General features: G+C 44.5%; 1 protein-coding gene across 1 annotated transcript in view; it reads left to right on the top strand.

The window, feature by feature from the left end:
* The window catches only part of LOC140484636 (palmitoyltransferase ZDHHC17), a 37,022-nt gene extending 12,712 nt beyond the window's left edge, over nt 1-24,310 (top strand). The window contains exons 4-10 of the mRNA XM_072583188.1: nt 1,460-1,592; nt 6,765-6,943; nt 11,727-11,800; nt 14,627-14,789; nt 19,621-19,703; nt 21,090-21,280; nt 23,547-24,310. Of these exons, the coding sequence (XP_072439289.1) occupies nt 1,460-1,592; nt 6,765-6,943; nt 11,727-11,800; nt 14,627-14,789; nt 19,621-19,703; nt 21,090-21,280; nt 23,547-24,011 (1,288 nt within the window). The 3' untranslated portion in view covers nt 24,012-24,310. The remainder of the gene's footprint in view (nt 1-1,459; nt 1,593-6,764; nt 6,944-11,726; nt 11,801-14,626; nt 14,790-19,620; nt 19,704-21,089; nt 21,281-23,546) is intronic.
* Nucleotides 24,311-26,548: the final 2,238 nt, after the last annotated feature.

Here is a 26,548-nt window from a genome sequence, read left to right as displayed (position 1 = left end):
TGGTCAGGATCGGGGAGGAATTCCCATTGTTGATTTCCTGTCGTTCGTGGCATCACCCTTCCCTGTGTCTGGAACTTCCTCCTGAGTAACTCATCTACTTACTCATAGAATCATGGAATTTCCCATAGTCTCCCCAAAGCCTATCCACCACCTACAAGGTCCAAGTGTGATGGAGTACTCCCCACTTACCTGAATAGGTGTAACTCTAACAACACTGGAGAAACCTGACACCATCCAGGATAAAGCAGCCCGCTTGATTGGTGCCACATCCCTTCAATACCGACGCTCAGTCGCAGCAGTGTGTACCATCTACAAGATACACTGCAGGCATCCTTAGGCTGCACCTTCCAAAACCATGACCACTTCCACCTAGTAACACCAGGGGGAGCACACAGTAACACCACCACCTTCAACTTTCCCTCCAAGCCACTCACCATCTTGACTTGGAAATGCAGCAAATTTTGTTTGAACCAACACTCTTCTGAGGGGGCGCAAATTATATACCTCAACTATCGAGTATTTATCATGTAAATCATTTAAAATCTCTTCAGTGTGGGAGCAGGTCATTCAGCCCATCGAGTCCACACTGACACTCCAAAGAGCAGCCCACCCAGACCCATCCAATCCCCATAATCCTGCAATGCCCATTGTCAGTCCACCTAATCTGTATCACCTTGGAGCTGTGTGAGGAAACTGGAGCATCCGGAGGAAACCCCCCCACACAGACATGGGGAGAACGGGCAAATTCCAGACAGACTGCCATGAGAGGCTGGAATCGAACACGGGACCCTGGCACCGTGTGGCATCTGTGCTAACCGTTAAGCCACTGTCTATAAAGCATAACAGTGATTGTAAACCCCTGCATTGTATTTCTCTTAGTCACTGTGTGTCTTTTACGTTGGGCTTTGGAGGTGTGTTGATGTTTTTATGGAGACTCCTTGAGCGATGTTGATGTCTCGAAGCCTCTCACGGTCAGTGTTTACTCTGGTTATGTGTTACTTCATGATTATCTGGAATATTTGACCAACGGCCGCACTCCTGGGTCCCATTGTCAGGTGCGGGTTTGTAAAAGGCTTGCTGTGTTATCACTGTTCCTTCACTATCGCTGGGTCACAATCCTGGAACCCCCTCCATCAGGGCACTGTGGGTCGATCTACAACACTCGGACTGCTGCGGTTCAAGAAGGCAGCTCACCCGCACCTTCTCAAGGGGCAACTGGGGATGGGTAATAAACGCTGGGCCCACCCAGTGACACCCACTTCCCACCAGTGAACTTAAACAGATGCTCCTTAAAAAGCAAGAGCCCTATGCTGATTACTCCTTTGTGTCTGCTGTTGCCCACTGAACAGACGTGTTAAAGGCGCTATGCGAATGTAAGGTTAGCATGGCCGCTTTCCCGCATGTTGATCGGTGCCTGCTCCCTCCCCTCAGCTGGTGACCGCACTCTCTCTGCCCGCAGAGCCGCGATCCGTTACCTCGAAGAAATGGGTCGGTTTGATTTCCGTGAGCCGGACAGGTTCCTGCAGACACCGCTGCACAGTGCAGCCTCCATCGGCAACGAGGATGTCATCAGATACTTGCTGCGGGCTGGGGTGAGTAACCTTCCACCAAAGAACAGCCGACTGAAGGAGCTCGGTCTGAACCTCCTGTGGAAGTTGGGCAGTGTGGGTCTGTGCCGTGGATTCGTACAAGACAGAAAGGCCCTTTGGCCCATCCAGCCTGCACTGACTTATCTACACTTCCAAGACTTGGCCCTTACCCTTAAATGTTATCCACAGTTCAAGAGCTTATCCAAGTACAGGTATTCCTCCACACCCCCCCCCCCCCCCCCCCCCCCCCCCCCCCCCCACCCACCCCACTACCCAATGGTAAAGTGTTCCTAGAAAACCTCTCTTTAGCTGAAAATGGCGTAAAATCGAAGATGCATGATTTATGGGGGAAAATTTCACCAATCCTCTTTGGATTCCCAAAAACAGATAGTAACATCGGTCTTCCATAAAAGCAAGATGGCATAAAGCAAAAGTTCGAAAAGTAGGGGTTACCTATACTTTTCAAAGTTGTGAGGTTTTCCACCTCAGCTACAGCTGTATTTCAGAATCCCCACCAGTAGGTACTGAGAGGTTGGTTTTAGCTTGTATCTCATAGATTTTTTTTTTGTTTGGTTTGCTATGATATCAAATCTCTCATTGCAAGAGGCCATTCAGCCCATCATGCCAGTGCCGTCTGCTGGAAATTTGGCCCAATTGGCAGACCCTCTTTCCCATTGATTTTTTGTAGCGTTGGTGTTTTGTAGCAGTTTGCCAACTTCAGGCTGATATCTCGGCCCACATTGGTAACTGTTGTATCCCTCTACTTCCCTCCCAATTCATAGAATCCCTGCAGTGTTGAAGCGGGCCATTTGGCCTATCAAGATCACACCAATCCTCTGAAGACCATCCCCCTGCTTTATCCCAGTAAGTCTGTATTTCCTGTGGTTAACCCACCTGACCTGCACATCTTTAGACTGTGGGAGGAACCCAGAGCACCCGGAGGAAACCCACACAGACACTGGAATGTGCAAACTTCACACACTGACAGTTGCCCTAGGCTGGAATCGAACCCGGGTCCCTGGCACTGTGAGGCAGTACTGCTAACCACTGAGCCACCTTGCCGCCGCAATTCATTCTCTTGCGGTCTGTATCTACACTGTGTGTTTCCATATGTAAACAGTGTGCATCAATCTGCCTATGTATCTCTACACCAGACAAGGCTGGTCCTGTCACAATGGCTCTTAACTTACCTCAGTAAGAGTTGTTATTGATTGACTCCCCGGTTTGTTTCGCTCTGGGTCCTGACAACCTTTGACCTTTTAACCTCTATCATCATAAAGTTACTTACTGCTGAATGAGGTTGGTCAGAGGATGTTGGATCAATCCTTTTTCACCAGACTGCTACCTATGATTTCTGTCCTGGATGAGTCTATATTGACCAGATATGTTGCTAAATAATGCATATTAAGGTAATGGGGCTTATTTTAAAATCAATAGATCAATCCTTCTAATGGCGGAAGAGGCATTTTACCAACATAAAGGGGGCAGCTCTTCTCATATCTCGAATCCCCGAAGGAGATAAAGGTGACAGAGTCATCCAGCACGGAAACAGACCCTTCAGCCCAACCAGTCCATGCTGACCATAATCCCAAACTAAACTAGTGCCACCAGCCTACCCCTGGCCCATATCCCTCCAAACATATCCTGTTCATGTACTTATTGAAGTGTCTTTTAAATGTTATAACTGTACCCGCTTCCAGCATTGCCTCAAAGTTAATACACCAAGGGTGGTTCGAGTGGGGAAAAAGAATTTACCCCTCGTGTCTTTTTTTGGATGTTTTACCTCTCACCTTAAAAGTGTGCCCGTGAGGCTTGAAACCCCCCCCCCCTAGGCAAAAGATACCTACTGTTAACCCTATCTATACCCCTCATGATTTTACATACCTCCATAAGACAGATGAGGTTTGACCTGATAGGTGTTTCTTTTGGAAGCTTTTGATAAGGCAGAAGCGATATTGCCAAAGTCCTCCAGGTCCATAAGGCTGTTTGCTCATTAGAGAGAAACGACTGAAGCTGGTTCAGGTTATAAGTTTGCTCGCTGCGCTGGAAGGTTCATCTTCAGACGTTTGTCACCGTGCTAGGTAACCTCGTCAGTGAGCCTCCGGTGAAGCGCTGGTGTTGTGTCACGCGATCTATTTATGTGTCTGTTACGATGGGTGATATCATTTCTGGTTCTTTTTCTCAGAGGTTGGTAAATGGGAGTCCAAATCAATGTGTTTATTGTTGGAGTTCCAGTTTAAATACCAGGCCTCGAGGAAATTCCCATGTGTGTCTCAGTTTAGCCTGTCCTAGGATGGATGTGTTGCCCCAGTCGAAGTGGTCCTCGTCTGTATGTAAGGATACTAGTGATAGTGAGTCATGACTTTTGGTGGCCAGTTGGTGTTCGTGTATTCCGGTGGCTAGTTTTCTGCCTGTCTATCCGATGTAGTGTTCGTTAAAGTCCTTGCATGGTAATTTGTAAATGATATTAGTGTTGCTGGTTGTTTGTATAAGTTTCTTTAGTTTCATTAGCCACAGCTTCAGTGTTTTGGTAGGTTTATGGGCTGCCACGATGCCAAGGGGTCAGAGTAGTCTGGAAGTCATTTCTGAGATGCCTTTGATATATGGTAATGTGGCTAGAGTCTCTGGACTTGTGTCTGCTTATTTGGGTTTGGTACCCCGAGGGTCATCTTGCCTCAGGTGAGGGGAGAGGTTGAGAAGGGGGATCCTCCATGGTAACCTCCAGCTGGAGTGGGAACTAAACCACGCTGTTGGTGTCATTCCGTTTCACAAACCAACTGTCAAGACAACTGCAGTTACCAGCCCCCTTGATAAGGTGGATGTTGTGAAGATATCGTTTGTAGGCAGACTATAGTCGCTAATGAAATCCAATAAGGAACTCCGAAGAAATGGTGTTTGACCCTGACCAGAGCTGAAATGCTGAACTTATTCCCTCAGAGAATGAAGAGGGAAGTTAGGCTCACAACGTGTTGGTAGCTTTAGAGAGAGAGTAAACGTCTCTTATTGAGCATAAACACTGATGTAGAACAGTTGGACAGACCTAGACAATAGATAATAGGTGCAGGAGTAGGCCATTCAGCCCTTCGAGCCTGCACCGCCATTCAATATGATCATGGCTGATCATTCCTAATCAGTATCCTCTTCCTGCCTTGTCTCCATAACCCTTGATTCCACTATCTTTGAGAGCTCTATCCAACTCTTTCTTAAATGAATCCAGAGACTGGGCCTCCACTGCCCTCTGGGGCAGAGCATTCCACACAGCCACCACTCTCTGGGTGAAGAAGTTTCTCCTCATCTCTGTCCTAAATGGTCTACCCTGTATTTTTAAGCTGTGTCCTCTGGTTCGTCACTCACCAGCGGAAACATGTTTCCTGCCTCCAGAGTGTCCAATCCTTTCATAATCTTATATGTCTCAATCAGATCCCCTCTCAGTCTTCTAAACTCAAGGATATACAAGCCCAGTGGCTTCAGTCTTTCAGTGTAAGGTAATCCCGCCATTCCAGGAATTAACCTCGTGAACCTATGCTGCACTCCCTCAATAGCCAGAATGTCTTTCCTCAAATTTGGAGACCAGAACTGCGCACAGTACTCCAGGTGTGGTCTCACCAGGGCCCTGGTCTCGCCTGTCTCTCTCCATGCTGTACCAAACTATGCATAAGAGAAGTGATATTTCTTGCACGTCGCTTTCATATAGAACTTACTTTCTGTTTTTCAAAAATTCTCACTTTTAATCAAAAGTAGCCTGTAAGGGAGAGGGGAGAATGACATTTGTACAGAGGGCTTAGGAAGCTCAGGGTTACACAGTAACCGATGTCCTTAAGTCTTCGATAAACTGAAAGAGCTGTGGATGTTGGAAATTAGAAACAAAAACAGAAATTGCTTGAAACGCTCAGCAGGTCTGGCAGAATCCGTGGAGAGAAACTCGCATTAACAGGTCGGGTCCAGTGACCCTGCCTTGTGTCTTTTAAATATTTTTCTACAAATTTGTTCAGGCATGTTACAGGACAGCTCTGGGAAAGGTGGGCTTTCTGATCCAGAGGTAACGAGACTACCACAGGATCCCCTCCTCATCTCATTAAGAGTGGGCTTATTGTTGAAGCAAGGTTGTGAGAGAGGGTATGATTCATTTCAGAAATGGACTGAATGACCTTGTTCTGTTGAAGCTGGTAAATTAGAGACAGATTTGAACAAAGGGGCCATCTGGAGGTCAGATGCTAAATGTCAAAGGTCGCACGTCAGCAATCATCTTGAGGACATATCCTGGTTTGGATCATTCATTGGACAATGTGTATGGAAAGGGGGTGGATTTTAGTGCCTTTCTTTTCCCTAGTATTGTTTTGTGGGAAAGTGGACGTCAATGGCTTGCTCAGTCACCCGAGAGAGCTCTGAAAAGTCTGTGGTGTCACTGAGAGTCAGGAGTCACATGTAGGCCAGAACACACAAGGAGAGCAGATCCCCTCTCCAAGTGGGGAGCTGATTTTTTCCAACAATTGACAATAGTTGTTGCCACGATCACCTTCAATGAGACTAGTTCTATAATTCCAGACTTGTTAATCAACACTGTCCTCCATTGGGGGTGGAGAAGGAGGAGAGATTTGAACCCATTCTCCCAAGCTTTGACAAAGGGTCAATTAGACTCAAAACGTCAGCTCTTTTCTCTCCTTACAGATGGTGCCAGACCTGCTGAGATTTTCCACCATTTTCTCTTTTGGTTTCAGACTCCAGCATCCGCAGTAATTTGCTTTTATACTAGACTAGTGATATTACCACTGCACCAACATCTCCTCCCCTTTCACTTGGAGTGATAGCACAAGGTTTTCAACTTGGAACAGAACCAAGCAACGTGGAAAACCAGGCGGTTTAAAGCTGCCATAGGAACAATCGATCTCTCCTTATGTTGCATCATTTCCTGGCTGAAGGGAAGATGCTTTGAAGTGGGGGTGGGGCCAGATGATGACTGTCAGTCTGCTCTGCTAATAAACATTGACTCTGGAAAACCGAAACAAAACCAGAAATTGCTGGAAAAGCTCAGCTGGTCGGGCAGCACCTGTGGAGGGAAAGCTCAGTTAACAATTCCCCAGATCGGAGGAGTTTTCACTCCCCGGACCTGCTGAACTTTTCCAGCAATTTCTCTTCTTGCACCCTGCGTTAATGAACCTGCCTTTTCTCGCCTAGAAGTGCCGGGTCGATGCGGCGGACATGTGGGGGATGGTTCCCATGCACGTAGCGGCTCAGACGGGTTCGGCCGCCATTTGCTGGCTGCTGACGATGGAGGCTGGCTTCTCTCTCCTCCAGCTGCGGAACAAGGACGGGCTGACCCCGCTGGAACTTGCCAAGCAAGGCAAGACTCACAGGTTGGTCGTGGCTTCGTGAGCGTTCCCAATGCCTGAGCTCTTCTGGGGAAAATCGCGTGCCATTGTCCTGTCTGGAAAGGGGCAGAAGTGGCACTCGCCTTTTATTGTCTCGCCACGCGGCTAGTCCTAAAGACACAGCATTGTGCCAACTCCTGATCTGAACACAGTCCAGTCAGCAATGGCCCTGTTCCTAGCACGTTTGCCTCTGAATTGAGAGATTCTGGGTTCAACTCCCACTCCCCAGGACTTGAGCACAGAAAGTGAGGACTGCAGATGCTGGAGATCAAAGTGAAAGAGTGTGTTGCTGGAAAAGCACAGCTGGTCAGGCAGCATCCGAGGAGCAGGAGAGTCGACATTTCGAGCATAAGCTCTTCATCAGGAATGCCTGATGAAGAGCTTTTTCTCGAAATGTCGACACTCCTGCTCCTCAGATGCTGCCTGACCAGCTGTGCTTTTCCAGCTCCACACATGTTTTGACTCTTGAGCATGGAAGTCTACATCAATATTGCAGTCCAGCACTGAGGGAGTGCCACACTGACAAAAGTGCTGTCTTTTGGCTGAAGTGTTTCTTTTTTAATCTAACCTACTTTTCTAACTGAGCTGTTCAGAGATGTTATTGCACACCTCTGGAGCAGGTGGGACTTGAAGCAAGCCTCCCGGCTCTGAAGTAGGGGCACCAGCACAACGTCACAAGAGGGCCTTTTTGGGTGAGATGTTAATTCGAGTCCCCATCTGTCTACCTGAGTGGATGTTAAAGATCCCACAGCACTACATTGAAGAGGAGCAGTGCTTCACAGTGGCTCCGTGGTTAGCCCTGCTGCCTCACAGCGCCAGGGACCAGGGCTCGATCTCTATGAAAGAGCATGATGGAGCTGGCCTGGCCGATGTCTACCATCAGATCAACACTGCACAAACCAGACTGCCTGGTTATGATGGAAGAGCTGCTGCTGGGAAAGCACAGCAGATCAGGCAGCATCCGAGGAGCTGGAGAGTCGAAGTTTCAGGCATAAGCCCTTTATCAGGAATTCCTGATGATTCCCAAAACGTGGACTCTCCTGCTCCTCAGCTGCTGCCTGATCTGCTGTGTTTTTCCAGTGCCACACTTCCGACTCTGGTCTCCAGCATCTGCAGTCCTCCTTGCCTGGTTACGATCACCTTGTTGTTTGTGGGAGTTTGCCCAGTACAAATAAGCTGCTACATTCCCTACCTCCCAACAAGTGAGAACACTTTTAAAAATAACTTCATTGGTTTAAAGTCTAGTGCTTATGCAGGGGGCAATATGAAAAGCACATCTTTTCTCTTCCAAGTGCTGCCTGACGCTGAAGCTGCCTGGTGACATTAATTTAGCATGTTGCTGACTTGACTCTGTCTAATATTTTAGTGATTGTAACACAGCTCAAAGAAATGATTGTGAGAAATAGGAGAAAGCAAATTCTGAAGTGAGAAACAAATCCACAAGACAGAAGGTAATCAAACTAATTATTCAAGAGTTGAAGCAACATTAACAAAGGCAGTGCTCGGATTTATCATTCTATTGATCTCATCGAATCCCACAAAATAATTGAAGGGGTGGCCAGGGTAGATCTGAGTTTGCCCTAGCTGTGGAGTCTGGACCCAGGGGACACAGGGAGGATCACATGACCAGAAAGGTTATCTCTGATTTTTCTCCACAGATGCTGCCCGACCTGCTGAGCTTTTCCAGCAATTTCTGCTTTTGATACAGTTTAAAAATAAGGGCGATGCCATTTAGGATTGAGATAAGGACAAGTTTCGCTTTTACATGGAGGGTTAAGAATCTTCGAAATGCTGTATCCCTGATTAATGTGGAAGCTCATCTTTGAGTACGTTCAGGGTAGAGATTGATCGATTTTCTGATTACTCATGTCATAGCGGGTTTTGGAAGTAATGTGGATAAAGGCACTGAATTGTTTGGTTAGTCATAACCATACGAAATGGCAGAGCAGGCCTGAGGGACCAAAATGGCCTAGTCTTATTCCTCCAAATGCCTGTTGTCCCCTCAGAATATCCTAAACTGTTTGGAATCCAATGAGGTAGCCCTTGCCATTATGCATATTGCAGTAGTTAATTTGGGAAAACTGAGATCCTGCTAGCATCAGTGAGATACGTAACTTGATAATCTATTTACTGACGTCGGTGAATGGGTGAGTGCTGTGGAAATGCTAAGTGAGCACTCGACTATTTTCTGCATAGTACCCATCTTAGAGGAGAGACAATACATTAGGTTAGTTCATTCTGACAGTGCAGCACTCTCTCGGTACCACATCGAAGGGTTAGCCAGACATTCGGGACTCTAATCACTACAATGAGCCTTGAACACACAGCCTAATGCAGGTAATGTCACTGCCATTACTGATATCTACTTTGATGTGGTCTGAAAGACCACTGAGTACCAAGGAACCCAGAAACATGATTCTTCTGTAATTCTACATTAATTAGATACACAATTTTTTTTCATGAACAGTGTCCAGCATTAATTTTAATATGTTCATTTAATTTTGAGAACATTAAATAGCCTTAATGTCAGAGTGAACAGAAACGCCTTCACACAGTACTGACAAAGCTGGAAATAGTCTCCATTCCGTTCTGTTTAATTCCAGGTGATATGGAGGGATATGCTGGAGGATAGGAAGAGATGTGCCTGATGGAAGGAGCTGGGAAGAATCAGATGGAATCAGAGCGTGTTACTGGCTCAGTCTAACATCCCTTCATTCAGCTTCCTAGCTGTCCCAGGTTCTGTAAATTGGGAAGAACACTGAGTTGACGAGTACTTCCCTGATAGTTTATTGAACAAAAGTCACTGAAAGGCTTCATTAAGTTTTACAGTAAACCTTTTAATAACCAGCACTATTGGGACCAGTATAGTGGTTGATCAAATGTTCCCATCCATCAGGAGGTCCGCATAAACAATGTGATAATGCACACTAAGTATTTAAAACATAAAGTATACACATTGCTGTTACACTTTATTTCCAACATAAATCACCTAAATAATCAACTTTGCCTCTTACCAGCAGAGAGTCTTCTCACTCACACCTTAAACTAACTCGGATATCCCGATATTTGAGCAGAAATTGACTTGAAATTGAATCAACTGCTGTAATTTCATGTGGCCATTCAATTGAGTATAAAGTGTGTTTATATTGAGGTAAATAAATTAAACAAACTAGAATAATTGAACAGAATAATACAGTAAACGTCCCGGTATTTGAGGTGTACAATCTTTGCTGGTTTATTAAGCATGGGCCGGTTGATAAGGTGCTGGTGAAAACAACATTTGCTGTAATTCTTCTAATTTGTAGCTTGTCACCAGAGTTACCCTCAAAGGCCAGTCAAACAGGAAAGGTAGCTTCCAGTGTCTGTCATCAGCTTATTTACTGTCATGGGAGGGAAATGTGCAAGAATCTATTTCCTTGATTGTATTAGAATAGCAGTAGTGGTGTCAATTTAACTCCGGGGAAAAGAGAAATGATTCTCAAACTAATCCATGGACCACTTGCTTGTCTGTGTACCTGACAGCAGCTGACAAACTCTGAACCATAAAGTCTACTCTTACCTTCCATTGTTTTTTCATTGAGTGTTTCTCATTTCTGAGCTGAGAGTATTCCATCACCGCCCTGGGTTTCCCGAATTTGTAGCTTTCACGTTCACGATCGGATCAATGGATTTCTCCTTCCCAAAAAGGCCTTGCCCCCAAAGCAAGGATGTTGTTCCATTTCCGATATGGGTACGGGGGAAAAGAAATCACCAGTTTTATACCCTGCCCAAAACCCTTTGTCACTGGAAACACCCTCACTCCTAAAGAAGTGATCTTATGGAGCTGGCAATAGGGAGATTGGAAAGAGGTGATAAGATGTTGATAAATTATTCTGGAAAGAGTTGGAATCAATCTGTAATGTCACAAATAACCAAACTAGCGATCATAGAACCTTTTAAATCCACACATTCAGACTTGTTACAACATATCTCCCCATGTTATGAACCGAACCAGACCAAACCCCCTCAAAATATGTCAAGAACAGAGCTTAGACTCTAATCTTTATCTCATTTAAAGGTGAGTGTAAGGTACTGTGTTCCAGACGTGATTCAACTGGTCAAACTATTTAGGTTCAAGCTAAACACATTTTATTTACACCACAGTTAAAATACAAACCAAAGCTCTTGACAAAACTTTAACTTGGAATACTTAACAAAATAAACTACTATTCCTCAGCTGTTCTAATGTAGCAGCATCTCATAAACACACCCTTGGCAAAGGCGAATTCAGCAAAACCGATTTCCCTGATTGGCTGTCTCCTCCAGGTCAGGAGAACGAACACCGACAGCATCTAGTAGCAGAGACAGAACTCGAGCTTTTGCAGCAGTAGAGAGAGAGCTGTATCTAGCAGCTTCAATTCCCAAACCCCAAACTCTCCATCTGTGTGAGCCTGACTCCACTCAATCTTTTGTCCACTTTTTAAAAATCAGAAAGCTGTTTACTCTGCATTCTGAAGAGAAAACATCTCTACACTAGGTTTACCCCCTTGAAACAGGACAGAATAAATCTTAAAGGCATTTGGATGTGAACCCTGAGGTAGGAGCACTACCACTGTACCACCAGAGTCCTAGCATGTAATGATGCTTTGTCTTCAGTTCGAGTATATCAGAAAACCTGTCCCCCGTGATCAGTTAAGGTAGTAGCACAGCAACTTGTAAAGTGGAAAACTTTTATGTCAAAACGAAAAATGGGTTGATTATCTCAATGATCAATATGTGTTTCTTGCAGACACCAGGAGGTAACAAAACTTCTGAACAAGTTCAGTGAGGAATCACCAACTGGAAAGCCCAAGGAACCAATTGGTAACTGCAGTGACGAAAGTTGGTTTGACTCTTTACGAATAGAGTGTAAGAAATGCTTTGGTGATGACAACAAATCACCAGCTTTCAGAGCTCTGCAGAGCAGGAGTTAGATTCATTTGACAATGATTATAAACAAAAACAAATAGCTGGCAAAACTCAGCAGGTCTGGCAGTGGAGAGAAAGCTGAGGTAACGTTAGTATGTAATGAATATTGTGCTTATTTCAATGGGGATGCCTTGTGCAGTCTCTGAGGCAGAAGATCCAGATTCGAGGCCCTTCCCAGGACTCGACTGAGGAATGATGTGGACAATCAGACCAACTTAGCAATTATTCTGATATTTTCCAGCAGTAAGTGTGGTAGTGCCTGTAGGTGGGGAATTGATAGTCTAGTGGTTTACAAGGATGTTGCCAGGGTTGGATGATTTGAGCTAGAGGGAGAGGCTGAATAGGCTGGCACTGTTTTCCCTGGAGCATTGGAGGCTGAGTGGTGAGCTTTATAGACGTTTATAAAATCATGAGGGGCATGGATAAGGTGAGTAGACAAGATCTTTTCCCTGGGGTGGGGGTGTCCAGAACTAGAGGACATGAGTTTAAGGTGAGAGGGGAAAGATATAAAAGAGACCTAAGGGGCAATAAAGGGCAAACCTGGAGGGTGGTATGTGTATGGAATGAACTGCCAGAGGAAGTGGTGGAGGCTGGTACAAAAACAACATTTAAAAGGCATTTGAATGGGTATGTGAATAGGAAGGGTTTAGAGGGATATGGGCCAAGTGCTGGAAAATGGGACTAGATTAGGGTTAAGATATCTGGTCAGTGTGGATGGTTTGGACCAAAGAGTCTGTTTCCTTACTGTATGACTCTATGGTACTATCACTAAACTGTTAATACCAAGACTTGGAGTCATCTCCCTAGCTCCCAGGTTCAGATCCACGATGGCAGATGGTAAAATTTTAATTCAGTAAAAGTCTTCAGTTAAGAATCGTAATTCTTAAATCAGACAAGGGATCTGCTGTCCTTACCCGTCTATATGTGACTCCAGACCCAGAGCAATGTGGTTGACTCTTAATAAAAACAAATTACCGCAGATGCTGGAATCTGAAACCAAAAGAGAAAATGCTGGAAAATCTCAGCAGGTCTGGCAGCATCTGTAAGGAGAGAAAAGAGCTGACGTTTTGAGTCTAACTGACCATTTGTCAAAGCTTTGACAAAGGGTCAGTTAGACTCAAAACGTCAGCTGTTTCCTCTCCTTACAGATGCTGCCAGACCTGCTGAGATTTTCCAGCATTTTCTCTTTTGGTTGACTCTTAACTGTCCTCTGGGTAATTAGGGATGGGCAGTGAATGTTAGCCTAGTTAGAGACACCCACATCCTGTGAACTTTTTAAAAAAAAAATGTCGGGGGCCATGCTTGCATGGAGCCACAGCCCAAGAGCTACAGTCTCTGGTGACTATTCCAGGAAAATCTAACCACAGAAAGACCTTTAATGTCTAGTCTTGGAAAGAGAATGAAGAGGTAGAGCCTGCTCATGCTAAATTTTCTCCAAGCCATTCTTATAATGAAGAGCGTTAAATCCCAGTGCCTGTTGCTGTACGAGTGACTGTGAGAGGGTGTTCTGTTTAGTTTCTATCACACTGATCACTCCTCACGATGCAATACCACATCCCTCCACACTGATGGAACAATGTTACCTGAAAAACAAAGAAGATTCTTGGAATAATCTATCTTCTCCTCTACCTGGGCCACCAATGTGTGCTGACTAGTTCTCCCTCTGAGCTCCTTTGGAAGTTGCGAGTGGGGTGCTGGAAAAGCAGGTCCTAATGAAGGGCTCTTGCCCAAAACATCGACTCTCCTGCTCCTCGGATGCTGCCTGACCTGCTGTGCTTTTCCAGCACCATACTCTCGACTGTGATCTCCCGCATCTGCAGTCCTCACTTTCTCCTTTGGAAGTGTCTGACTGAACATTCGCCCTTAGTGTAGGTTAGGTGGATTGGGATTCCTGTACTGGAACCTGATGTGACAATCCCGAATCCTCTTGGTGCGGGGACAGTAGTCCGTCCCTTACCTTGTGTAATGTCAAAGCACCTTAAGTGAATTACTTCAAAGTACTGCAGCTTTCTCAGTTGCCACTGGTGGAGCAACGATAGGTAGAAAATACAGCAGGTTGAAAAGGAACTTTTGAATCTATAAGAAGTGTGCTGTGGGGGTGGGAAAGCATATTTTCTGTTGTAATGATTGGGGAATGTTATTCTGAAAGGGTAGTTAGTTGGGAATCAACCACGTTGCTGTAGGTCTAGAGTCATGAGTAGGCCAGACCAGGTAAGGATGGCAGTTTGGTTCTTTATTTTTGGTTGGTGCAGATACAATGGACTGCTCCTGTGTGAAGTTTGCACATTCTCCCTGTGTCTCTGGTTTCCTTCCACCGGGAAATGCAAGGGGAAAAGGGGATAAAGTAGGGGATTGGATTTGGATAGGATGCTCTTCGGAGGGTCAATGCATATTCGGTGGGCTGAATGGCCTGCTTCCACACTGTAAGGAATCTATTTCCTTCCCTAAAGGATAGTGAACCAAGATGGGTCATTGACACAATCCACATTCATTTTGCTTTTTTAAGTTTCAGGTTTAATTTATTTGTCCCCAGCTGCCAAAGTGTGACCTGAACCTGTATTGCTGAGTTATTAGTTCACAATTAGTAGTTCGACTAGGAACACATTGTGATGTTGCCATACCTCCTGCTAGCTTAGGCACCTTGCACTAAATGGCCTCTTGCTATGTTGCAATACTCAAGAAAAGGTAATAATGCTGGCCTTTTCATCCTTTGACTTTTAGGACTGTACTACAGCTGTCTGCTACTCCCAGGAGTCCTGAGTGCAGTTGTCTTCCTTATCGCGAGTTATCTCGGGGAATATGGGGGAGTTTTCAGTCTCATCGCTTTCGCCGTCCTTGGCAGAACAGTTTTTTTCCAGTATCACCGTATTTCTCACCTTTCCAGGTAGGAAAACCTTTTTTCTGGGCTTGTGTGACAATACTTTTGCTTTAAGAGGTGGTATTTTGTCCCTTTTTTTTTGTTGAAGAGAGGTTTGAAGACAGAGGTTTCGAGCTGTCTGTTTGAATCCAATAAAGTAAACCGGTTGTGAGGCCTTGGGTCTTTTTTTAAAGTTGGAACAATAGAAGCAGCCTGAATGATTGGGGTCAAGCTCCCACAGAACCAGGAATTTTAGTTTTAGGTTTTCAGTAGCAGTTGCTGGGGTCTTGAAGCTGGATTTGGAAGCTACACTACATCTCTCCCTAATACTCTGTCTTGATGGGTTTATTTTTCTCCTGGTCTGGAGAATTGCCTGTGAGACAATCAATTTTACTGAATTTGCCTTTGCCAAGGGTGTGTACATGAGATGTTACTATATTGGAACAGTTACTGTTCAGTAGTGAAGTCATCTGTTATTCTGTTAAGTTTTCCAATTGAGTTAAGTTTTTCCAATTTCTTCATTCTTTTGTTGTATTTTAACTATAGTGTATGAATAAAGTGTGTCTTGCTTCAAGATTGGTAGTTTGACCAATCGAATTGCATCCAGAATGCAACACCTAGCATCTGGCCCATAAAACTTGTTTTGGTTCTTGAATGCCATCTCCCATGACCACTGGTACTAGTGACCATGACTACATGAAAATAACTGTGGGGTGGAATTAAAGAGCAGGGTCAGAGTCCCACAAATGAATGGCTACAGAACAAATAATTCATGAGACCATTTGATCACCTAGTTCCTAAAGTTCATAAATAGTACAGCAAACCTTTTATTAACATTTTTATTATGAGACCAGGATCAAATATTGCAGATAATCAAGAGGTAATGCATAATCCCAGTAAACCCTGAGCAAGTGAAGCATTGAGAGATCAACCTCCTTCAAAAAAATCTATGTAAAAATATCAACATACCTAAAATCAATATAAAATCAAACAGTATTTAATAGAGATGCAGGGGTACACAGTAGTGTTATACTTTATTTACAGCATTAATACTTGGACACTGCAGTAGGTTGTGGTGTTTGAGTTGTATACTTTTTGCCAGTTTATCATAAGTGCCAGTTCATAAGGTGCTGGTTTAAAAACAAAGATAAATGACTCAAAATCTAATCATTTGACTTAATGAACTGTGGATTTAATATGAAAGATAAAGAGCAGGAGACCTTTCCCCTCTATTCTTTAATTAAGGAGATCTGCATTTTGACAGGTTATAATTATTTGCATATTGAAATGTTTATAATTTTATAATTCATTTTTTTAATGATAGGGCAGCATGGTTGGCCATCGGTTAGCACTGCTGTCTCACAGCGCCAGGGACCTGGGTTCGTTTGCAGCCCCAGGCCACTGCCTGCGTGTTATTTGTACATTCTCCCCATGTCTGCATGGGCTTCCTCCCACAGTCCCAAGATGTGCAGGTCAGGTGGATTGGCCATGGGTAATGCAAGATTGCAGGTATAGGGTAGCAGTGTGGGGTCTGGGTGGAGATGCTCTTTGCAGGGGCAGTACAGACTTGATGGGCTGAATGGCCTGCTTCCATACTGTATGGATTCTGTGATTTCAGAATTACACTTGGAATTATTTATTTTATTTCTATCATCATCTCAATTCAGCACTGGTCACCATGGCGATTTCTCAATGACCTATCTAGCCATGTGTAGGCTCACAGCAGAATGCCTTCGACCGAGTGAAAGTAAGCTAACATTTTGAGTCTAGATGACCCTTCATCAGAGTTGACGTGAAAATTCATCTAGACTTGAAACGTTAGTTTGCTTTCTCTCCATGAATGCTGTCTGACCCACTGCATTTTTTACTTTCAGTACAGATTCCAGCATTCGATTTGATTTCCGACAGTGTGGAAACAGGCCCTTCGGCCCAACAAGTCCACACTGACCCTCCGAAGAGTAATCCTGCAGTAATTTGCTCCTGCTGAATGCTTTCTAGCCTCTGTTAGAATCTCCGTTGCTGCTGGATTGGAAACCGGTAGCGTAGACTCTCTGAGAGACTGGAAAGGAATCTCAGAATTTTCACTCCTTCTCTTGTGATCTGCCAACATAATTTCTTACACGGTGGAAGCGCACTAAGCAGCTTGCAAAAAGTACAATGAAACTATGGAAAGGGGCATACGACCGCCCAAAAGTGTTGAGCTGTGTATGGATTGTTGGGCTTAGTACTGCCACTATTGGCAAAACAGAGGAAGTGCAGTAGCGGGTCACTTGAAAGAAGTGAATTAGTCATAGAGTTGCACAGCATGGAAACCGACTCTTTGGTCCAACCCGTCCATGTCGACCAGATATCCCAACCCAAACTAGTCCCACCTGCCAGCACTCGGCCCATATCCCTTCAAACCCTTACTACTCATATACACATCCAAATGCCTTCTAAATGTTGCAGTTGTACCAGCCTCCACCACTTCCTCTGGCACAGCTTCCTGTGACTCCACTTTCAAGGAGCTATGAACCTGCAGTCCAAGGTCTCTTTGTTCAGCAACACTCCCTAGGACCTTACCAATAAGTGTATAAGTCCTGCTAAGATTTGCTTTCCCAAAATGCAGCACCTCTCATTTATCTCAATTAAACTCCAAGTGCCACTTCTCAGCCCATTGGCCCATTCATGTGAAAACTGCACAATGGGTTTGATTTATTGAGTAATATAACACACTGAGCCAGATTATTGGGAATAGTGTGATGTGCATCAAATTAATTCTGCAGTAAAGCAGAATATTCGCAGAATTAAAGTTGTCAAACTGACACTAAAAGTGTTGCAACCCCATGCAGTAAATACTGAATTTCTGTGTCAGGCCAGATTGGCATCTAAACTGCACTGGACGCAAATAAAACACGCAATTCATTTTCAATATCAAATTGTAGGGGATATAGATTTAAGGTTAGGGGTAGCGGGGTGGGGGTGGTGAGGGGGTGAGAATTTGAAGTCGAAGCAGATACAATAGCCTGCCTTTTCCCAGAATGAATCTTCAACACTGTAGGAAATCTAATCTAATCTAAATTCCTGGACATCTCAGGGCAATGATGGGGAATTTAGCTACTTGAACCCAAGACGGGTGTAAAGTAGAATGGAATGTTCTTTCTCGTGGTCTGTACTTTCCAGAAGTAGCCAGCAGATGGTGATCAGGAGCAAGATCAGCTGTCGGTATGTCTACCTATTGTTCTCATTCTCTTTCCCAGCCCATTGTCCTGCAGCTCCTCTCCCAACCATCAATGACTGGAATCAAGGAATTCCACACAGAGCCTGTTTAGTGTTTGGGTACTGCCCAGTGCATTTAGCAACGTGAAATAGTGGGTGGCATTCTGCTTTCCACATCCCTGTGGAGAATCTGAGAATAGTAATGACTGCAGAACCATTTCATGAAATGCTGCTGAAAGATCTTGAACCGATTAAAATGTCATTGTTTTCTGTTTTGGATATGGCGTTGAGATTCCTGTAGTGCTGCACCACTTCTGTTTTGCCATTGATGGCAGCGCTGAGCCCACTGCTCCACAGAAGGCGCAACACTTGTATTTCCCTCCTTCATGGCCAGTTTTAGTTCTTCAGCCCCTGTTAAACCCTCACTCTGACCATTGTCATTGTTGGAGAGTTTGCGAAGACATTCCAGTGCAGATGCCTCACAGCCAAGCTTAACCTAACCACCACTCCACGCATGTGCAAGGTCTTGCACAAAACACACATGCATCATCAGTTGGGCACACTGCTTTTCACACACCCTTAAAGTCACTTACTCACTCACTCACTCCTTGGGCTTTCTGACCTGCATTTTGGAAGCATTTTGGCACAGCTTCCCTCTTCCTGTTAAGGCAAACCAACCACCATCTTAGTTATGCTAAAGCAATGATCAAATGATAATATTTAGAAGGCATTCAGATGGGTACATGAATAGGAAAGGTTTAGAGGGATATGGACCAAGTGCTGGCAAATGGGACTAGATTAATTTGGGATATTTGGTCAGCATGGATAAGTTGGACCGAGGATCAGTTTCCATGCTGTGCAATTCTACGACACTAAATTGCAAGTAAGCAGCTTACTGTGTAGATCATTTGACCCAATAGCAAGTAGTTAATTGTTCATTCCTGGTGAAAGACTTATGCCCAAAATGTTGAACTCTCCTGCTTCTGAGATGCTGCCTGGCTTGCTGTGCTTTTCCAGCACCACAGTTTTTGACACTTAGTTAATTAGCACAATTGATGTACAATTGCATGTCAAGGGTATTAATTAAGACTTATGCACAAAAAAAGGAGATAATGAAAAAAAAGGAGATAATGAAGCTGCTTTCTTGGCTTAAGGATCAAATGCTTGTAATTTTCTATTGGAAATAAATATAAATTTAAGTATAAATTTATTCCAATATCACCTTGACCTGACTTTCTGGACTATAACAGGGACAGTATTTTCTTGAAGGTACTTTGTCTTCAGAGAAAAATTAAAATCAGGCAATTTTTTTTCGTTTTATTTATTTTCAATTTTGCCTGGTTTCACAGTAAATGGATTGTCATACTCGTTCATTATTGTGCAATACGATGTGAAAATGCATACGATTCTCCTAAAATAAAGGCAGGCTGTCAAGTTTCTGCCTAAAGGCAGTGGCCTGTCAAAGTTAGTATGAAAGGTGGTCAGATTTCAGACCCTGTGTCCTGGCCTGAGGGTTATTTCTCACTTTTTTTAATTAAAAAAAGCACAGACAAAGATATTGCTGTTGTGCCTCAAGGTTGTGGGGAGCAGGAGTGTTGAGAATTTGAGATCAGGTGTACAGCTTAACTCTGTCTTTATGTCTTTCTTTTCCCTGTCCCAGGTTACCGAATCCGATGTACCTTGGCACCTTTGCTGCTGGGATCTTTCATTCTTTATATTGCTTCTACTACAAGATCCTTCCTGATATCCTTTACATGCACCATTGTTTATAACAGGCTTGTAAAGCAATGGGGTAGTAATCTTTTTGCTGACTGTATGTGGATTACTAGATTTTCTTTGAGATGACTGATGTATAGGTTTCACAGTCATTTCATTTTGGAAGAGGTTTAGTTTCTGCCATTGCGTTATTCAACACTTACTGAAATTAGAAACTTTACACCCTGAACGCCATTGAAACAAAAAATCCTGGTTTCAAATAGCCTATGTATTTAGACAATTCTCTCTCTCTCCCTCTCCCTCTCCAGTGTGGAAACAGTGTGGCTCAACAAGTCCACACTCACCCTCTGAAGAGTAACCCATTCCCCAAACTAATGCACCTAACATACACATCCCTGAACACCATGGGCCATTTAGCAAGGCCCATGTTTGGACTGTGGGAGAAAACCAGAGCCAACCCATGCAGACACTGGGAGAATGTGCAAACTCCACACAGACAGTCACCTGAGACTGGAATCGAACCTGGGACCCTAGCACTGTGAAACAGCAGTGCTAACCACTGAGCCGCCGAAATGCAAGCAGTAAATGCTGGAAATACTCGGGCAGTCTCGCAACATCTGTGAAGAGAGGGGAAAAAGAAAAGAAAAGAGTTCACTTGCCAGATCTCTGAAAGATCACAGAAACATTAACTTAGTTGTTCTCTCTGTGCAGATGCTGTTTGACCAGCCGAGTGTTTGCAGCATTTTCTTCCAAATGACATGGTAAGATAAAGTCGCCAGAGGAACACTCTGTCTCATTAGAGAGAGAGAGAGAGAGAGATGGTTGGTGGTGGTTTAACCTGAGGGTCGAGGGAGAGGTTAAGAAGGTGACCACAGCCGGTGCAGGAATTGAACCCTGTTTGCTGTTGGCATCAGTCTGTAACATAAAACAGCCAACTGAGCGAACAACATTAGGTGTACCTCCACCGTGTGGTTAGCAAATGTTCGAAGGCCAGTTGGGAATGGATAGTTTTGAAAAATAAAACATACATCCTCACATTCATCAAAAAGTCACAATTAATCTACATTCTTGGAGCCTTGCTGTGGAGGTGCCAGTGTTGGATTGGGGCTGGACAAAGTCAGAAGTCTCACACCACCAAGTTATAAGCCAACAGATTTTTGTCATTTATTTTAGTGAAACGTGCAATGCCACAAAAGTTTGTGATTTTAAATACACCTGTTGGACTTAACCATGATGTCATGTGACTTATGACTTCATCTACTTCAGGTGTTGGTTGAAAGACCGATGGTGGGCAGGACACCTCTGTTGGCTACCTTTTGTGCATTAGTGTCCATGGGTAAAGCGATCTCATTGACTTGTTGATGGGAGCTCCTGATGTGGGTCAGCGAAAGGTTATTCCTTGACTCCTGACACCTCTGTGGCCAGCGCACCTCCTGTTGTGTTGCATGACTCTGCTGGCCACCCTGTTGCTGTGGATGTTCAAGGAGATGTTAACCAGGGACCCGGGGAGGCTGCAGGAAACTAGCCGTGAAGCCGAGTATTTAACCATCACGCAGCTTGTCGAAGCGAATGAGGATCCGTCCAGATTCTGCATCTACTGTGAGGTAATGGCGATGACATTTTGTTAGTTATACTGATGCAAGTCTGCGATGCCTTTGCGATTTGTCTCAAAGTTGAACCTCTCTATTGTTCAGGGGAAAGAATGAGCTTAGAATCATACAGAAGAGGTGCTTCTGCCCACTGAGTCTGTACTACCAAAAATAGACAACTAGTCCCACTTACCCACACTAGGCCCATAGCATAGAAAGTTCTGACAGTTCAAGTGCTCATCCAAGTACTTATAGAGTCATTCAGCATGGAAACAGACCCTTCAGTCCAAGCTTAACATGTTCCCAAACAACACTAGTCCCACCTGCCCATAGCCCTCCAAAAAAAACTGTACCCGTACCCAGCACTTTCTCTGACTGTTCATTCCACACAAAAGCCACTCTGTGTAAAAAACAAAGTTTCCCCCTCCTGTCCTTTTTTATAAATCTTATTCCTCTCACCTTTTTTTTTTAAAAACACCCTAGTTTTGAACTCCCTTACCTTAAGGAAAGGACCTTTGCTTTTCACCTTACCTATGCCCCTCACTGTTTTATAAACTTCCATAAGGTTCCCCCCTCAACCTCCTACATTGCAGTGAAAAAAGTCCTAGCTTATCCAGCCCTTGCTTCTAACTCAAGCCCTCTATTCCTGACAACATCCCAGTAAACCTTTTCTGAGTCCTCTCCAGCTGAATAATAATACTGTTGCTATAGCAGGGTGACCAGAACTGGACATATTACTCCAGAAGAGGCCTGGCTAACATCTTGTACAATCGCAATATGTCATTTCGACTCCTGTACTCAAAAGTCTGAGCCATGAAGGCAAGCATACTAAACACTTTCTTAACCATTCTATCTACCGGTGATGCAAACTTAAAAACATTACATCCCTGAACCCCTTGGCTTCTCTGTTCTACAGCACTATCCAGGGCCATACCATTATTTGCATAATGTTTGCTTTCCCATCTTTTTAGAGGTTCTGAGGTTAGCTACCTCAACTACCTTCCCATCAATCTTCTGGGTGAAAAGGAGTTTTCCCCAGATCCCTCTAAATTCCCTGCCTTTCACTTTAAAATTGCTGCTGTAGTTTCCCTCTCCCACCAGCAATGTCAGTGTTGAGCTTTGTGACAGATGGCCTATTGAATGGATTGAGGAATGGGGCCTGGTAATGGATTTTAGACAAAGCTGCAAGGTGGAGGCTCCCCTTGCTGCCATACCTCAAGAGAGGCAGCGCAGTGAGGTTTGGTTAAGGGGAGGGGGGTTCAAAGGCAGACCATGAGACCATTTCTATCTGCCGTAGACACTGACCTGGACTTGCCCCACACCAGTATAGTTTTTTTGCTGTTCAGAGATGGTAATACACTACTCTGGAGCAGATGGTACTTGAATCTTGGTCTCCTGACTCAGAGGAAGGTACACTAGCACTGCACCATACCAGCATGTATTTGGGAATTCCTCTTCCCAAATGTTGTAATCATACCCGTATCTGCCACTTCCTCTGGCAGCTCATTCCACACACTCACTACCCTCTGCGCGAAAAAGTTGCCCCTCAGGTCCTTTTTAAATCTTTCTCCTCTCACCTAGAACCTATGCCCTCTAGTTTTGGACTCCCACGCTGGGGGAAAGACCTTGACTAAACCAAACCCCTCAGCCTCATAGTCATAGAGATGTACAGCATGGAAACAGACCCTTCGGTGCAACTCGTCTATGCCAACCTAATCTAGCCCATTTTGCTAGCATTTGGCACATATCCCTTTAAAACCTTCCTATTCATATACCCATTCAAATGCCTCTTAAATGTTGCAATTGTACCAGCCTCCACCACTTCCTGTGGCAGATTATTCCATACACGCACCACCACCTCTGCATGAAAAAGTTGCCCCTTAGGTGCTTTTTAAATCTTTCCCCTCTCACCTTAAACCTATGCCCTTCACTTCTGTGTGTTTACCCTTCCATGTTTGTCGTGGAGTCTTTGTCAAGTTGTAAAGGTGAATGCCCTGACATCTGTTGTAAAATAGCCTGGAAGAAAAACCATGAGGGCATTCACGATATATACCTTTTTCCGTAATTGTCCGTGAAAGCTTCGGTTATATTTTTAAAAAGTTGGAGGTTGGGGCCAGGTGTTTGATTGGACAAGGCAGCTGGATGAAGATCATGTGATGAAATTCACCCAGTCAGCACAGGCAGAGTGCAGTTGCTCAGAAGGTTCATTAGACCAGGAGTGGGGGGGGGGGGAGTAGGCCCCATTTTGTTCCTAACTGCTGTTTGTTTGTTCCTTTTTTAGATTATTCAACCAGAGCAAGCAAAGCACTGTAAACTGTGTAACATGTGCATGGTGAACTTTGACCATCATTGTCTTTTCCTCATGAAATGCATAGCGAAAAATAATCGCCGACTCTTCAATCTGTTCCTCATGGAGGTCATTGTCTGTCACCTGACCTTCACAGCATCAGCCGTCTGGTGTCTACACCTTCGATACGAACTGAACTTTGAGACGGTTCTAGCTGTTCTAAGCAGCGAGTCCTGGGTGGTAGCACTTGCCCTCATGAATGTCGCTACGGCCGTTTGGGAATCTGTGATCCTAAAGGAGCAGCTAGTGACCATCTCCACAAACTGCACTACCACCTTCCGGAAGGTGCCGCAGGCCTCAGCATTCACGTGGGGACGCCGTATGAAAAACATCGCAGTGTTCTTCATCGCTGGGAACGGGCCCCGGAGTCGCCACGGAAAATTCTCGAGTCAGTTCTAGACTTTTCGTGGTCGTTCTCCTTTCGAGCTATGATGTAGTCAGTATTTGACAAGCTGAGACTTAACTGTGAAATGTGGTTATAGGTAAATGGGTCATTGTTACAAATTAGTATGCAATATATTAGTAGCTGGTTGGCTCACAGTTAGCTATTTTGTTGTTACAATGTCTCCCATTGTCACTTTAATCCCTCTCCTCTTGGATCAGTTAAGAAGTAGAGATGATAATTTCTTTGAATTGTTGGTTTGGATGCAGCATGAAATAAACATCCTTCCAGATCTTTCCAGATCCTTCCTTCCTTCCTTCCTTGTCACTGTAGTTAATCTGTTTCCATAGTTTTCTTACCTCCCCACCAATTTGCTTCTGGTTTTTATTGCCAGCTGGGAAAGGGGAGGATAGTCTCTCTTTGTTTCACCTCTTTTGCTTCCCTCAATCTCCGTTCTTGATCTGCCCCTTTTTTATTTGTCACAAAATCCATTCAAGGGTTGAGCCTAAAGATGCACAGGTTAGGATGTTAAATTCCCTGTAGTGACCAGGGATGTGTAGGCTAGGTGGGTTAGCCATGGGAAATCTGGGGCTGGATGGGATGCCTCTCAGAAGGTCGGTGCAGACCCGATGGGCCGAATGGCCTCTGTCTGCACTGCACTAGTCATATATAGACTGAATAAACTCCTTGTCCACGTAGTTGCCGTTCAGCCTGTTTTGATTTTGTGCGCTGGAGGTTTGCAATGGATAGATTTTAATGTTTTTAAATGTACATTGTGAACATGAGTAGGCCATTCATCTCTGCTGTGATTGTAGCTGATCTGTCTGTTTCCTCAACACCACTTTCCCATCGACCCTGGACCTCTTTGACTCCCTTTTCGATCAAGAATTGAGCAAACTAATGTCGCCCTGTTGTTGACTATCCTAAATATCAGCAACTTCAGCTTGGGTTTGAAACTTTGGTGTGGCTCAGAGATGCCATTGGTCACGGTCTCACACACACACATCACCTGGAAACCCTGGTCAGTGCTGGCATTGGTTTCTTACCTTCCTAGAAAGCTGCACGTAGCCCTGGCCTTACAAACCTGGTGGATACAAGAACTCAAGTCTGACCCTGCTCGCTTGAAACGTAAAACAGTGGCACTTGTACTTGTCATGAAGAAAAAAAATTTTTTGTTTCTTAAATTCATTCATGGCATGTTGACATCACTGACTAGGCCAGCATTTGTGGGCCATTCCTCGTTGCCCCAGAGAAGATTTTAAAGAAAACATAAGGAAAATTCTGACCAGTTTCTTTGTAGTCCAGAATAAGGCCATAAGACATAGGAGCAGAAATTAGGCCATTCAGCCCATCATGGCTGATACGTTTCTCAACCCCATTCTCCAGCTTTTTCCCCCATAACCCTTGTTCTCTTTGACAATCAAGAATCTATCCATCGCGGTCTTAAATATACTCAGACCCTGGTCTCCACAACTTTCTGTGACAATGAATTCCATTGATTCACCACTTTCTGGCTGATGACGTTTCTCCTTATCTCCATTCTAAAAGGTCTTCCCTTTACTCTAAGGTTTTGCCCCTCAGGCCTAGTCTCTCCCACCAATGGAAGCATCTTCCCAACATCCATTCTGTCCAGGCCATTCAGTATTCTGTATGTTTCAATTATATCTCCTCTCATTCTTCCAAACTCCTTTGCGTATAAACCCAGAGACCTCAATCATTCCTCATATGTTAAGCTTTTCGTTTCTGGGACCATTCTCGTGAACCTCCTCTGAACCAGTTCCAGGGCCAGTACATCCTTCCTGAGATGTGGGGCCCAAAACTGCGCACAATACTCCAAATGTGACCAGAACCTTACAGAGCCTCAGAAGTATATTCCTGCTTTTATATTCCAGAATCTAGACCTTGATTGTTGGGAGACCAGACCATCATAGTGGTCTGACACCATGGAGTTGGGTCAGAGGTCAACAGATTTATTTGAAATCACAAGCTTTTGGGACTTCACTTAATGAAGGAGCAACGCTCTGAAAGCTTGTGATTTCAAATGAACCTGTTGGACTATAACCTGGTGTCATGTGACTTCTGATCTTGTCCACCCCAGTCCAACACCTGCACCTCCACAACCATGGATTTAGGAAGAGGACTTGATGGTTTTTATTAGATTACTTACAGTGTGGAAACAGGCCCTTTGGCCCAACAGGTCCACACCAACCCACTGAAGCGCAACCCACCCATACCCCTACATTTACCCCTTACCTAACACTACGGGCAATTTAGCATGGCCAATTCACCTGACCTGCACATCTTTGGACTGTGGGAAGAAACCCACGCAGACACTGGGAGAATGTGCAAACTCCACACAGTCAGTCGCCTGAGGCGGAGAATTGAACCCGGGTCTCTGGCGCTGTGAGGCAGCAGTGCTAACCACTGTGCCACCGTGCTGCCCAATTATTTAGGTAGGAAGTACAGCAATAACTGTCTGTCACAATATCGTGATTTTCAAATTCATATTGAACGTGAAGTTGTTTTCTTCAAAAATAAAAAGGCCTGACAAAGT

This window comes from Chiloscyllium punctatum, chromosome 13 (genome assembly GCF_047496795.1).
Source record: "Chiloscyllium punctatum isolate Juve2018m chromosome 13, sChiPun1.3, whole genome shotgun sequence".
Lineage (NCBI taxonomy): Eukaryota > Metazoa > Chordata > Chondrichthyes > Orectolobiformes > Hemiscylliidae > Chiloscyllium > Chiloscyllium punctatum.
This window is presented reverse-complemented; position numbering and strand designations above follow the sequence as displayed.